This window comes from Pseudomassariella vexata (genome assembly GCF_002105095.1).
Source record: "Pseudomassariella vexata strain CBS 129021 chromosome Unknown BCR38scaffold_1, whole genome shotgun sequence".
Taxonomy (NCBI): Eukaryota; Fungi; Ascomycota; class Sordariomycetes; order Amphisphaeriales; family Pseudomassariaceae; genus Pseudomassariella; species Pseudomassariella vexata.
The window spans coordinates 4,187,549-4,200,583 of NW_024467956.1; the positions used below are offsets into that span (position 1 = coordinate 4,187,549).

A 13,035-nucleotide genomic window follows, 5' to 3' on the forward strand; every position below is an offset into this window, starting at 1 on the left:
CCCACCGGCCCTGGTTCCTGTACGTCGACGCTAGGTTGGCCATGCTCGTAAGTGTAGAGGGATGGTCCGCCCCGAGCTTCGTCTTGCGAGTCTCCATCACCTGCACGTCCAGCTCCTCGGCCTCCTCCCACCGGCCCTGGTTCCTGTACGTCGACGCTAGGTTGGCCATGCTCGTAAGTGTAGAGGGATGGTCCGCCCCGAGCTTCGTCTTGCGAGTCTCCATCACCTGCACGTCCAGCTCCTCGGCCTCCTCCCACCGGCCCTGGTTCCTGTACGTCGACGCTAGGTTGGCCATGCTCGTAAGTGTAGAGGGATGGTCCGCCCCGAGCTTCGTCTTGCGAGTCTCCATCACCTGCACCTCCAGCTCCTCGGCCTCCTCCCACCGGCCCTGGTTCCAAAACGTCGACGCTAGGTTGGCCATGCTCGTAAGTGTATCGGGATGGTCCGCCCCGAGCTTCGTCTTGCTCGTCTCCATCACCTGCACCTCCAGCTCCTCGGCCTCCTCCCACCGGCCTTCACTATAAAAAACCCTACTCAACGTGCTCCGTATAAAATCATGTTGCCTCTCCGAATCTACACCATCATTACCGCGAATTTCGGAAATATGTGGGAGATGCACTATCAAATGTCGACGGAACTCGGGCTGGCGTTCGTCCTCGCTAAGTTGTTGGCACGCTGCTAGTATAAACACTATATACCACCAACCCCATCCTCGACTTTGTTCGCTTTGTAGTGCCCGCCACTGAACCAGCCTGTGCATGATGACGCCACGCCATTCACCGTCCACAAGCTGCAGCAGGCTATAGCGGAGTAGTACGTCGCGGCTCTGCCGGTATGGAAAACTGTCCCATTCACCGCTTTTAGATAAGAAAAGTTTTCGAAGCTCTGTAGGTATTCCTTCGACGAGCTCATCATCGACGAAAGCGCAGCCAAGAGCTGCTAGTCGAAACATCTCATCCTGAATAATAGTGCCCTTGAAGTGTGCAAGAAACGTTAAAAGCAAATTAGGCTGTACTATTGGCTTCTCTCTCGTAATTCTTTGGAGTGTCGTGTCCCATACCGTCCACACTGTCTTCTCCGTTGGCAAAAGTCCCCGAAAACTATCCATTTGCAAGAGCTCGTCGCAATGCGTGTCGTAGTCTGCTAGATACTGCGTCAGAGCACCCTCACGATCAGGGTCGTTGCCAATATAGGCGCCTGCAAGGTCAATAGCAAGTGCTAGGTATCCAAGCTTTTGCGCCATCTTATCGCAGCTGTTTTGGATTTCTCCGGGTGCTGAGACTACATCCAGCTCGAGATGTTGGAGAAGAAGTCTCCTTCCTTCTAGCGGCGACATGATATCGACTTTAAGCTGCTCGCACCCCCCGGAAACTAGCTTTTGGCTCAAGGTGTTCTGACTAGTAATAATAATTTTTCCTCTTCCCCCTTTTGGCATTATCTTCTGAATTCCCCAGCGGAGGTCATCGGCATTATCAACGATACACAGCCATTCATCATCCGGCTCCATTCTGTCGCGGAGCCATCGGAGCACCGCCTGGACAGCCTCCGCATCAGCGAGAGCAGAGCCTTGCCTCTTATTCTGCTCTTCTGGGAGACCCAGCTCTGCAGCACATCTTTTGAAGCTCGATCGGACCGCCTCCTCATCTGTCGCATCAATCCACAAAATTGGGTTATAACGATCTCGATAATGTTCCGCGTACTTTAGCGCCAGCTGGGATTTACCAGCACCACCTAGTCCGTGAATGGTAACCCCATACGGAACACTTGCTTTCTCATGTCGTATCTGCAGCTTTTCCTCAAGTTGTTTCCATAACTCGTCTCGCTGGGTAAACGTTGATACGGTCTCGAGCGGGACGGCGTAGTGGTGCTTTACCGACCGAGCTGAAGATGCCGTGATGTTGCGAAGCTTCGATAGGATCATCTTATAGCTTTCGTTTCTCGAACCAAACTTGTTAAGCCCAGAGTGGTCCACGGACAGGCCGATGTTTTCAACATGTGGTCCATCATACGTTGCAGATGACTCACGAACACACTAGATCTCCTGTTAGAATGCTTTCTTCAGCTTAGTAACCTACTTACGAATTGTTGCCATTGGATGAACCATAGTCGAAGAAGTTGCGTCGATCGTTGCTCAAAAAAGTTGAACACCCATAAATCATGTCGAACGATACCGACAAATGTCCTGTGCAAGTCTAGCAATAAAGTCGAATCGTACTCTATTTCGGCTAGGATTGAAGGGTTGGAACCGCGCGGCTGGAGAGCTTGCGCCGCCAGCCGTCCCCATACACTGAAGCTAGACCCACGATGCGGCGTACCTAAGAAGAGGATCGCTTTGATATGTTCGGTAACGTGGCTTGGGCCCCGACGTGCATAGCTTTGAACAAGGGCCTACCATGGTCAGATTTCGCGACTAGAGAAGAGCATTTGCCCACTTACCTGCTTGATCACTAGACCCCCATAACTGTATCCCACGAAAATCAGGTCCCGGCTTCGCTCCTGGAGGCCGGGCCGTCAGCAGCAATCCAAAGTCGTATACATTGTCATTACTCACCTGCTCGGACTCCCGGATCTGCTTGACGTGCTCAAGGAGAACATGGGCAAGATGCGAGAGCCGCGTGTGTATTGCATCCCTCTTCCAGTATGAATCATAGTTATAGAAGAACATGCGGATATCTCGGGTCGCTGTATGCAAATCGGTGGGAAGGAAGTCGCTAACCCAGGTCACATACCGCTCACTATCCGGCAGGGCTTCTTCGGGTGCATCAGACCTCGCTCGCCACGTCGTGTCGGGGTTAGATCCAAGGCCATGGACGAAAACGATACTAGGCGTGTCAGAAATGTTCCAATTAACTAGCGAGGAATCACGCCTACTCTATCCCTCCGGCACGGACAGGTGAACTATGCGGCCCTGCCGGGACGAGCCCAAATCTCGATTTTGGGGCTTGACGGGGGTCGACCCGGGTCGGAATCTTCTTCGTGAGCTGGTCATAAAGGAACGCGATCACAAGAAGAGAGACGAAAAGGTACGTGATCATGTCATAGAATAATGCCATTGAGAGGAAGAGGATGGAGAAAATCGCAGTTGTTTCTTTAGATCCGTCAGCCCCACTTCACTAGAGGGGTCGGTCCGGTCAATTGTTGTAAAGGACCAGGTGGGAACAGAGGAGCAGATACGCATAAAATGTACAGAAACAGTTTGTCGATAATCGTGCGATGCAGTTGCAGTACATTAAAGCAAAGTGTAGTACTGTCACTCATTGTTCTCGATGTCGAGGCTGTACCGGCTGCAGCTGACCTGTTGTAGCCTAAGGCAGCCACATACCCGGCTCCGTCCGAGGTGTTGCCGCTTCGTGCCTTGTCGAACACCAATGGGCTCGAAATACAAGGCACCTGCTGTTCACACCCTTACGTTCGCCAACTTCGCTGTCGTGCCTGACACACGATGGCTATTTCTACAGGCTCTCAGGCTCCGTTCCCGCAGTCATGTGCTCCGAACAAAGAACTTTTGAAGCCTTCTGATATCAGCATACCAACCCCTACACATCTACATGAGAACGATGCACATTATATAGCACATATACCTGGAGATCCCGCAGTTAATCTTCTACTCAACGAGGTCCGCGACTATTTGTCCAATCAACTGGAAACTCCACTCCTGGACGAACTTTACGATCATCTTTGGCTAGTTGCCAGGAAATCCGGCCAAAACATTGACGCGCTCCATAGGCAAAGAGTCAAGGGCCGAAGCATTGTCCCTGCGGAAGACCCTAGACTTCATCTCGTCTGGGGCGGCGGCAAAATCTACATAAAGCCCATTCCAGTTTTCCTCCTCAACCATGATTTTTGGACTATGTATCTACATCCTAGGATGGGGGAAACTTCTGCGCCGTATTCCCAAGGACTTTCCCAGGCTGCTACTTCAGCCTTCGACCGCTCGGTTGCACTAGGGTTTTTGCGGTCATATGCGTTGCTCGTACCGCATCGCCTCGACTTCATGTTGGCAAAGGAGTTTTATCTGATCCCTGAGGATGTCGACTGGCTTCTGTGGTCAAGTTTCATCCGCCACTTTCGCGACCTCGGAGACGAGAGTGTTGCAAAGCGATACCACTACGGACAGCTACGTCTCTCGCGACTGGACTGGGCCGTCCGAATATTTCGTCCCCAGCACACCAGCACGATCTGGTTCTACGAAATTCCTCAGTGGTCTCACACCGATTTCGTGGCGAGAGCGACCCTGCCTTTGCTGTTCGTGTTTGCCAGTGTTTCCCTCGCTCTTTCGTCGATGCAAGTTGCTCTCTCTGTGCCAGGAGATGAGCTATGGCCTCAAGGACTCAGCGAATCTGGAAAACGAGATATGCAACGGGCGTTTTAGATGTTCTCCGTTGTCGTGGTACTATTGTGTGTAGTGGTTTGCACCCTCCTCGTTAGCATCCCACTTATCGGCTTGATTTGGCAAGTTTTATGGGGGTATAGAAATCGGGAAAGGAAATGAAACACAGACGCATCTTAACGCTTTACGGATTTTGAGGTGACTAACACCGTCCTGTCTCATCATGTTTGCGCCTGAGTAGGCTCGATTTATGGGACAGTGAGAGGTCTGGAAGTCGATGGCTCTGAGTGGCCATGTAACTAGCTAGCTATTCGGCGACGGATTAGGAGGATTAGCGTTAAGCTATAGTAAAGGTTGAAAATCCCCTTCGTTAGTAATTACTAGAATAGCCTACATATTTGTAGGTATTGCTTGTTCGTTTGGTCTTCGGTTAAGAGCATCTACTCTTCTGTTTTCGCTACCTTTGTAATAGATAATCTTAAAGTTAACGTAGTCCACAAGCGAACGGGTCACCCAACCGAACGGGTCACGCCCATAGCAAAAAATAGAACTAAACTTCCTAACTTTACCACGCAACTAATTCTCGATGGATTCTGCTCAAAAAGAATCTCAATTACTCCTTGCAACTCAGGCTATCAGAAATGACTCAACACTTAGTATCCGACGTGCTGCAACAATCTACAAAGTCTCGAATACTACTCTCCAGGCGCGTCTTCAAAAACGTCAATCACGTCGCAATATCGAAGCCAACGGTCGGAATTTAACAAAACTAGAAGAAAATACGATTATTCAAAGGATAGTTGAGATAGTTGAGCTAGATTCGCAAGCATTTCCTCTCTGGCTAAGTACTGTTGAAGATATGGCAAACCGACTGCTACGCGACTCGCATATCACAAAGGAGGACTTTCTTCCGGCATTTTGCGACGCGTTCAAGAAGAGCCTGACCGAAAGAAATATTCGTGCAGGCTTTCAAGGGGCTGGGCTTGTGCCTTTAAGCCCAGATATTGTTATTGAGAAGCTGGATGTGAAATTACAGACTCCAACGTCCTCCCGGCCCCCTGCGCGGGAAACCCTTCCTTGGGCTTCTCGGACGCCAAACAACCCAACCGAGGCTACTTCGCAATCCGAATTTATTAAATCTCAAATTGCCAGGCATCAAAATAGCTCCCCGACGTCAATTTACGATGCTATCGATCAGTTTTCGAAAGGAGCGCGGAAAGGAGCGCGGAGTATTATGCATAAGATGGCTTTACTCCAAGCTGAGGTCGCCGAACTTCGAGAGGCAAATGCTCTAATTAGCAAGCGGTGCAGGGCCAAAAAAACACGAGTACGGCTTGGAGGATCACTTAATTCACAAGACGTACAAGGTCTTCAAGATCAAAAGGACGTTGCGCAGCAAGTACAGCAGGAAATGCGTGGAAATAGCGCTGGATCAAATCGTGGCCAGCCACGGCAACGGCGCTGTGGCGTATGCGGAAAGACCGGGCATAATGCGCGAACCTGTCAGGTAGAGATAGAATTATCTGGGCAAGAGTATTCTGAGTAGTTTTAATTGATTTACGGCATTGTGGTTGCGAAATCGTGTTGAATTCCATGTTTTGCTAGTTGGCGTGACCCGTTCGGTTGGGTGACCCGTTCGCTTGTGGACTACGTTATCATTAGTTGAATTTAGGGATTTGTATCAAGCAGACCCCTATGACACCATTACCGGCTTCCGGGTACTTGCAAAGGATAACCATATCTTCCTCCTCAATCTCCATATTGAGCACGATTTAAACGCCGTGGTCATCTTCCGGGAGTCGTGGGACGACCGGTATCTTCTTGATCGATTTTCGGCCTTGATATAAATCTCTAAGTACCTAGTGATGGAATTGCCTACTTTGGCAATAGCAACCCGCACCGTGCTATAAGCTGCTATTCCAGCAACGCAACACTGTGTTGCTTTCCCGAATGTAGCCGCATCCCAAGATAACAATACACGAGTCAATGATGAAGACCGATGAAGACCCCGCAGCATTGACGGAACGTTAAGATAAGGATGCGGTACGGCGTTCCATGTCCATCAAATATGTGCCACTCAACTATTTTCACCAACTAGCATGAAATCGTATCGGAGCTCATGTTTTCGAAGCGACTGATATACCAGTGACAAAATACTATCCGAGTAACAAAGACGGAAATCGACATAATCCAGGCGAGTAATATGTAAGTTAGTATGGAGAAGCGTCCCGTACCCCGAACTGGCGGATGAGAACCGTCCAACGCAATCACGCAATGCTTTGCTTATACTGCGACTACTTATATTGTGTTAGCAGTTTGTTTAATTTCTCCGGCGCAGACATAGACACCCACGCGCATACCACGCCTTCAACAACATTCATCGTCAGCACTCCCAACCTGAGCACTTCCATTAGGGGGTTTACCATACCCTTGTCAATGTCCGAGATCAAGACCTTCAATCTAGGTGACTTCCCCCTCCAGCAGGGCGGCAAGATACCCAACGCCTTCATCGCCTACAAGACCTTCGGCGACCCGTTGAACCCCGCCATCATCTACCCCACGTGGTACAGTGGCGCCATCGCCGACAATGAGTGGCTCGTCGGCGATGACATGGCATTGAGCCCGAACAAGTACTTCATTGTCATTCCCGCACTCTTCGGAAATGGGCAGTCCAGCAGCCCAACTAATACACCTGACCTGAAGCCGTTTCCTGGTGTCACATTTTATGACAACGTGAAGGCTCAATATCGCCTTGTGACTGAGGGGCTTGGGGTGAAGCATGCGAAGTGTGTTTTGGGATGGAGTATGGGTAAGCTTACCAAGGAGCCCATACCTGGTTCTATAATCCTTATCATGGAATAGGTGCCGGGCAGACATATCAGTGGATCACGCAATACCCCGACTTCATCGACCTCGCTGTTCCCTTCTGTGGGAGCGCGAAGACGAGTCTGCACAACCAGACAATGCTAGAAGGGGTCAAAGTTGGCCTTCTTGCCGCGAAGAGCGCAGCCTCGGGAGGCGTGGCGATGGGAGAAGTGACCCTGGATTCAGACTATCGTGGGTGGACTAAGGAGCAGGAGATCACGGGTCTGAAGGCACTTGGTCGAGTGTACGCCGGATGGGGTTTTAGCCAGGCTTTCTACCGCGAGAAGCTTCATGAAAAGTACCTTGGGTACAAAGGGCTTGAAGACTTTCTGGTCAATTTCTGGGAGAAGTGGGCCACGTCGAAAGGTCAGATGACATTGCTCAGTCAGAGCCGGGTATGACGCGAATGCAATGATTGCTGACGACTGTGAGTGTAGATCCAGAGAACATGCTCGTCATGCTCCAGACTTGGCAGGCAGGAGACTGCTCAGACCAAGAGCCGTACAATAAGGGTGAGAGCCGGACAAGCGCGGACCCCTCCCAAGACATGAACTAATGGACCAAGCAGATTTTGAGCTGGCCTTGAAGAGCATCAAAGCGAGAACCCTAGTGCTTCCTTCAAAAACTGACCTTTATTTTCCACCCGAGGATTCGGAATACGAAGTACAGAACATGTCACAGGGAATTGGGAAGTGTATAGCGTTTCCCTCCATCTGGGGACACTGGTCAGTCGTTGCTTCCTATGGTATAAAACATGGCGCTAACTCGTCCCTAGGGCTGGAGGGCCTGGAGATTGTAAGGAGGATGTCAAATGGCTTGATGACAAACTCAAGGCTTTCTTTGAGGATGGGAGTTGGTAGGCGCATAGCAGATTCCTCAAGAGCAGTCCCAGAAGGTCAAGTTACTTCACCATATCTCAAGATTCTCTCATGGAGTCATGCTTTAAAATACAAATATGCTTATTATCAGGCTATTTGAACTGAAATGTGCCATCATGAAGATTAACCAGGCCGGGGGATAGAATACAAAAGGTTGCTATCAAGCTAAATGTATACAGATACATGATATCTGCAATACTCTACAAAGGGAGTTCTGATTCTCTGTTCCTCTACCACAGCATATTGATTTGTGCCGGTATTCCATGATCGAATGGTGCAAACATTATCTACAATCATGCCAACCATCACGGTCAGTCCCTGCCGCCTGAGAGACCCAACTCTCCCATTCCCCGATGCTTCCAAGGCTGGGTTTGCGTACTGCTTTCCCAGTTGACCCACCCTCACTCAACCTGGAATTGAAACAGGAAGGGGCGACTATGTGTTTCCTCAGTTAGCGCGTCAACAATGCACCTAGAGATAGACATGGTGATGGAAGGCACGCCAATAGTGAAAATACAGTGAGTTGGGCTTTCCATAACTTGGTTCTGTAGCCTACGCGTTCACTCTGGGACCACACCTTTGCCCTGGTCCAGATTTTCTGCTTCAGCCTACTTAAGACGCGTCTTGTAAATCTTCCACCAATTCCTCGCTTTTTCACTATTCACACCCTAAATTCTAACTTCACATCCCAGCACGCGGCAATAACTCTCAATCCACACTCTTGACTTTGTCCACCGTTAAGTTCTACTTCCCATCACCGCTGATCAAAATGGTTCGTATCATGACGATGAGCACGATCGCCTCCCTGGGCATGATCGTCCTCATGATGCCTGTCTTGGGTGCAACGGTACGCAAGCCCCTCCCCATGACAAACATCATCGAAGACGACCACTTGATGCCTCAGTATTCTCCCGCCATATTTGGTGCCATGAATCCCACCGCAACCCCTTCTATCGCCACTCAAGTTGCTCCTCCTCCCGCCTACCTAACGATCAGCATTGTCAACTCCCACATCGGTGCCATCTCCACTTTCCACCAACTGCAGACCAAACCCAATGGAGTCGTCGCCCCTTCCCCTTGGGGTGGTGTTCCTGTCCCTGGAACTGTGGCTTGCGGTTCGTCTGCCTCGATGGCTGTACCGACCAACTGGGCTGGAATCGTCCTCGTCAGCGATGCCTCGCACAAGATCACCGACAACGACAGTGGCATTGAGGCCAACTTTGTCAGCTGGGGCCCAGACTTTGAGAATGGAAATGCGATTGGCACGGTGGATGTCACCTTTGTGTAAGTCCTTGACTCCTTGGCTCCTTGACCACCTTGCAACCTTCTGGCTTTCTACGGTCTAACCCAACCATTACAGTGGTGGCTTCTCTGTCCCCATCGTCTGCTCCTGTGCTGGAAAGGTCCAGACGGGTTGCAATAAGGACCTGTTCAAGCTGGGTACTTGTCCTGTAAGTCAATTTATACACTATTTGTCAAAACACCTTTGACCAGATCATAGTCTGCCGTCACCGAAGGAGCATGTGCCAACCCCCTTCGTGGCGACTTGGGCGTCACACAAGCCAACCCATTCTTCGCACCTTGCCAGCACGCTGCATACGCGTACGAGGAAGACCACGCGGCTGTTTCGGCGGGAGAGTGCCAAGAAGGCCACATCAACTGCTGCGTCGGCACGGCCTGCCCTCCCAACCCTGATCAACCCGCTTAAGTATTTCTTCAGGTGAACCACCATACGGATTAATGCAGTTTCACCAGTCGAATACTAGCATATAGGTACAAAAGGACATTATGGAATGGATATGACTTGCTAGGGACTTGTTTTGCAATTGCGATGGAATTTTCAACAGCTCAAGTAAAAGGCTGACCACTAAGATAGGTCTAGATAGGTCTATATGAATGGATCAACGCATTAAATTTTCATATCACATTGTACTTCTGGGTCCCGCTTTATGGTTCTATAAAGCTGCTAAATTACATTGCCATTGATATCTGCATTGCAACCTTTGCTAGCGAAGCATGGATACGAACCTCTGTCAAATTAACCACCAATATTTATATGTGTACTAAAACCCCGCTGCTTTGAATTCCCAATTTGGAAGTATAACACATCACACCTCAATAGAGAAATCGTGGTAGCATTCGCTCCACGCGGGCTCCAAGAGATGAATAGTACAAAAACACAACTATAAAGACAAGTAAGAATAAAGGCTTCAATGTAATGCCATGCTACCACACGGGTGGTCTTGCCGACCATTCTAGGCAAACTACTTTCTAGGTAAGCCATTATTCTTGATAGTGCTGCATTTGACTACCGTGGAGTGATTTTCGGTGCTACTCTGAAGTTTCTAGATTACTCCTGAACATGAAAAATATCCTCTTCTTTTTATTAGTCCTTTCAGGCTGTCTTTTGTCTGTCCCTATAACCAAAATTTACTGTTGGCATTGTCCCGTTTCTTACAGGGGAACAGGGAGATGGAAAGATACGGCCAAGTGCAGGGCCGAACGCCTACAAAACCCCGCATCAAGCCAGAAGTAGCTGTTGGACCAAATTGACCGTCAAAAGACGAGGGACCCACTCGCTGTAGAATGAGGTATTTTTGGTAGTTATAAGGTTGACAGTAGCTATCAGAGAGATGAGAAAAAAGAACATCCTTTTTGGCCTTCATATAAATCTCAGGGAGGTTTAACCAATTTCGGCTGACTTCATTGATTGATTTGTAATAATAACATGCTATCAGGTCTACATACATGCCGGCTCTGTTGTATTTGTAATCTAGTCGTACGGCTTATAAGGATATATATACACATGCACATAGGTTCCAATTGTAACACCTTTATAAAGGCTGGCATTAGTAACGTGGTCTCTGGTTATCCTTCTGTGAGGCACAATGTAAGCCCGGTGGTCCCTGCAAGATTCATCAGCATGCATCTAGAATGGATTTCTAATCTGCTCTCCATTCTTCTGCATTCTGGTAAACCTTCACCGCAATACGCCGGGCCATGGAAATAAGTCTCCAGGTCTGGAGAATTTATAAGCTATATTCAATTCAAGCTATTCTGGAAAATAGTATAAAGCCGACTTGAGAAACCTATCTCGGACCTGAAAATCAGATCTCTCACCCCATCAATAGTATCAAGCACAGCTCTTACATCATTGAAGAAAAGTAGGAAACATGGCACCGTTCGGCACCTTGAATACTGTCAAACTTCCCAACTTCGTGCATCCGAGGTCATTTAAGGTGAACCGATCCTCATTCAGACAGACCCCAAAATTCCCATCCCGTAGCCCTTGGAGCGATACACCATCCTCCGTTATGAAACTCCATCTCTACGGAGCGGTTTCCGCCAACTAGCTAAACTAACTAATCCCTCCAGATTTTCGCAGCCGCGAAACTCAATAACCTCGACTTCGATATCCCGCCCATCAAGTTCGGTGTTACCAACAAATCTCCCGCCTTCCTAGCCAAGTTTCCCCTAGGCCAGATCCCAACCTTTGAGTCTCCCTCTACCCCCGACCAAGACGGCGAACCCTTCACCCTAACCGAATCCAACGCCATCGCCTTCTATATCGCCTCCTCCGGCGCTAAAGCCGGCCAACTTCTGGGCACCAACCCAGAAGCCCGTGCAGAAATCCAGAAATGGATCTTCTTCAACGAACTACAATTCGCGCCCCCGGTGTCAAAAGTCACGATGTGGCGGGCGGGGATGACGCAGTTTAATAAGGAGGACGAGCAGACTGGAAAGGTGGACACGGAGAAAATTATGCTGGTCCTAGAGGGGAGTTTGAAGGGCCGGAAGTGGTTGGTTAAAGGGGAGGAAGGGCCGACGTTGGCGGATATTACGATTTCGACCACTTTGTATTTGGGGTTTCAGTATTATTTTGATAAGGAAATGAGGAAGAGGTTTCCAGAGATTGTGAGGTGGTACGAACAACTTAAGGAGGTACCTGAGTTGCGGGAGTTGTATGATACGCCGATGGTTGAGAAGAAGGAGGAGGCGCCAGAGTGAGGGTGTATGAGACTACCTAGTGCATTTGGTTGGTGATAGAGAATATACATCATCAGCTTGAATGTTATGGCGGGAAATCGTAAATGTTTTGAGTAGGTGCATACTCAGGTTAGGAATTTTTGACGACTCGCGTGTTACTTCTAAGTATACATCTATAAGCTGCTGCGTATTGTGGGACTCGCTTTGTACAACGAGTTGAGCGACAAAAGAAAAGAACTGAAATCAAATTCATCATAAGAAATAAACTATAAGATTATTATGGGAATAGAAGGTTTTGTCTATAATTTTGGGTATCGAAGTATGACTGGAAAAAGAAAAGCTAACCGTGGTGAGTGGAGAAGGCTTCACAGAAACCTTCATTCCCTGCCACTATCCCACGCAATCCGCAACGAGCACGGCACTGACTGCAGCTCGCTATAGTTACCAGACAGATACAAAGTCATCTTTTCCGTGCCAATATCTCTCTCTCCACCGTCTTCCGCCTCGTCGTCAAGACAAATCACCAACGATTCATGTTCCACACTAATCCAGTCATCTAAATCGTCGATAACAGCCGCGATGTTTAGAGCGCTGTCTTCCAGAATGACACCGCTGTCACGTCGTGCATGGTTGTTCCCCTTGGCATATTGGCCTGTCCAAACTGGGACGGTGAGCCTCTTGAGAACGGCATGTTCACCAACACCACGTCTCAGTCCCTTAAGCGAGGTCACACCTACGAAAAGAGCCAGAGCAGCTTGGATCAGAGGCGTTCGTAGGGACGGCTCGCCAAATCCGAGATACCGATATGAAGACAGTGGGCGCACAAGACTGAGGCTACTTGGGTCGGGGTATGTTGACGCATCTCGGGAAGCGGCACTGGTATTCAAACTCGTCGGCGCAGTATTTGTCAGCCTTCGGCGGAAAGAAAAACCCTCTCGGCCAATAGCTAGCCGGCATCCCTCGAGCAAATACCGA

At 49.3% G+C, this 13,035-nt stretch overlaps 3 protein-coding genes across 3 annotated transcripts; all 3 read left to right on the forward strand.

Annotated features, from left to right (window-relative positions):
- Positions 1 to 6,766: 6,766 nt before the first annotated feature.
- BCR38DRAFT_331442 (Alpha/Beta hydrolase protein) lies at positions 6,767 to 8,055 on the forward strand (the record flags this gene model as incomplete). The annotated part of the gene is made up of 5 exons (XM_040855055.1): positions 6,767 to 7,139; positions 7,193 to 7,561; positions 7,633 to 7,707; positions 7,761 to 7,920; positions 7,971 to 8,055. The coding sequence occupies 5 exons, from the start codon at positions 6,767 to 6,769 to the stop codon at positions 8,053 to 8,055; spliced, it is 1,062 nt and encodes a 353-aa protein (XP_040721686.1).
- A 946-nt stretch (positions 8,056 to 9,001) lies between these two features.
- Positions 9,002 to 9,781, forward strand: BCR38DRAFT_331740 (uncharacterized protein; the record flags this gene model as incomplete). The annotated part of the gene is made up of 3 exons (XM_040855088.1): positions 9,002 to 9,357; positions 9,434 to 9,524; positions 9,575 to 9,781. 3 exons carry the CDS (start codon positions 9,002 to 9,004, stop codon positions 9,779 to 9,781), a joined length of 654 nt encoding a protein of 217 aa, XP_040721687.1.
- A 1,140-nt stretch (positions 9,782 to 10,921) lies between these two features.
- BCR38DRAFT_418900 (glutathione S-transferase) lies at positions 10,922 to 12,298 on the forward strand. The gene is made up of 2 exons (XM_040859256.1): positions 10,922 to 11,312; positions 11,449 to 12,298. The coding sequence occupies exons 1-2, from the start codon at positions 11,247 to 11,249 to the stop codon at positions 12,079 to 12,081; spliced, it is 699 nt and encodes a 232-aa protein (XP_040721688.1). The 5' UTR covers positions 10,922 to 11,246; the 3' UTR covers positions 12,082 to 12,298.
- Positions 12,299 to 13,035: the final 737 nt, after the last annotated feature.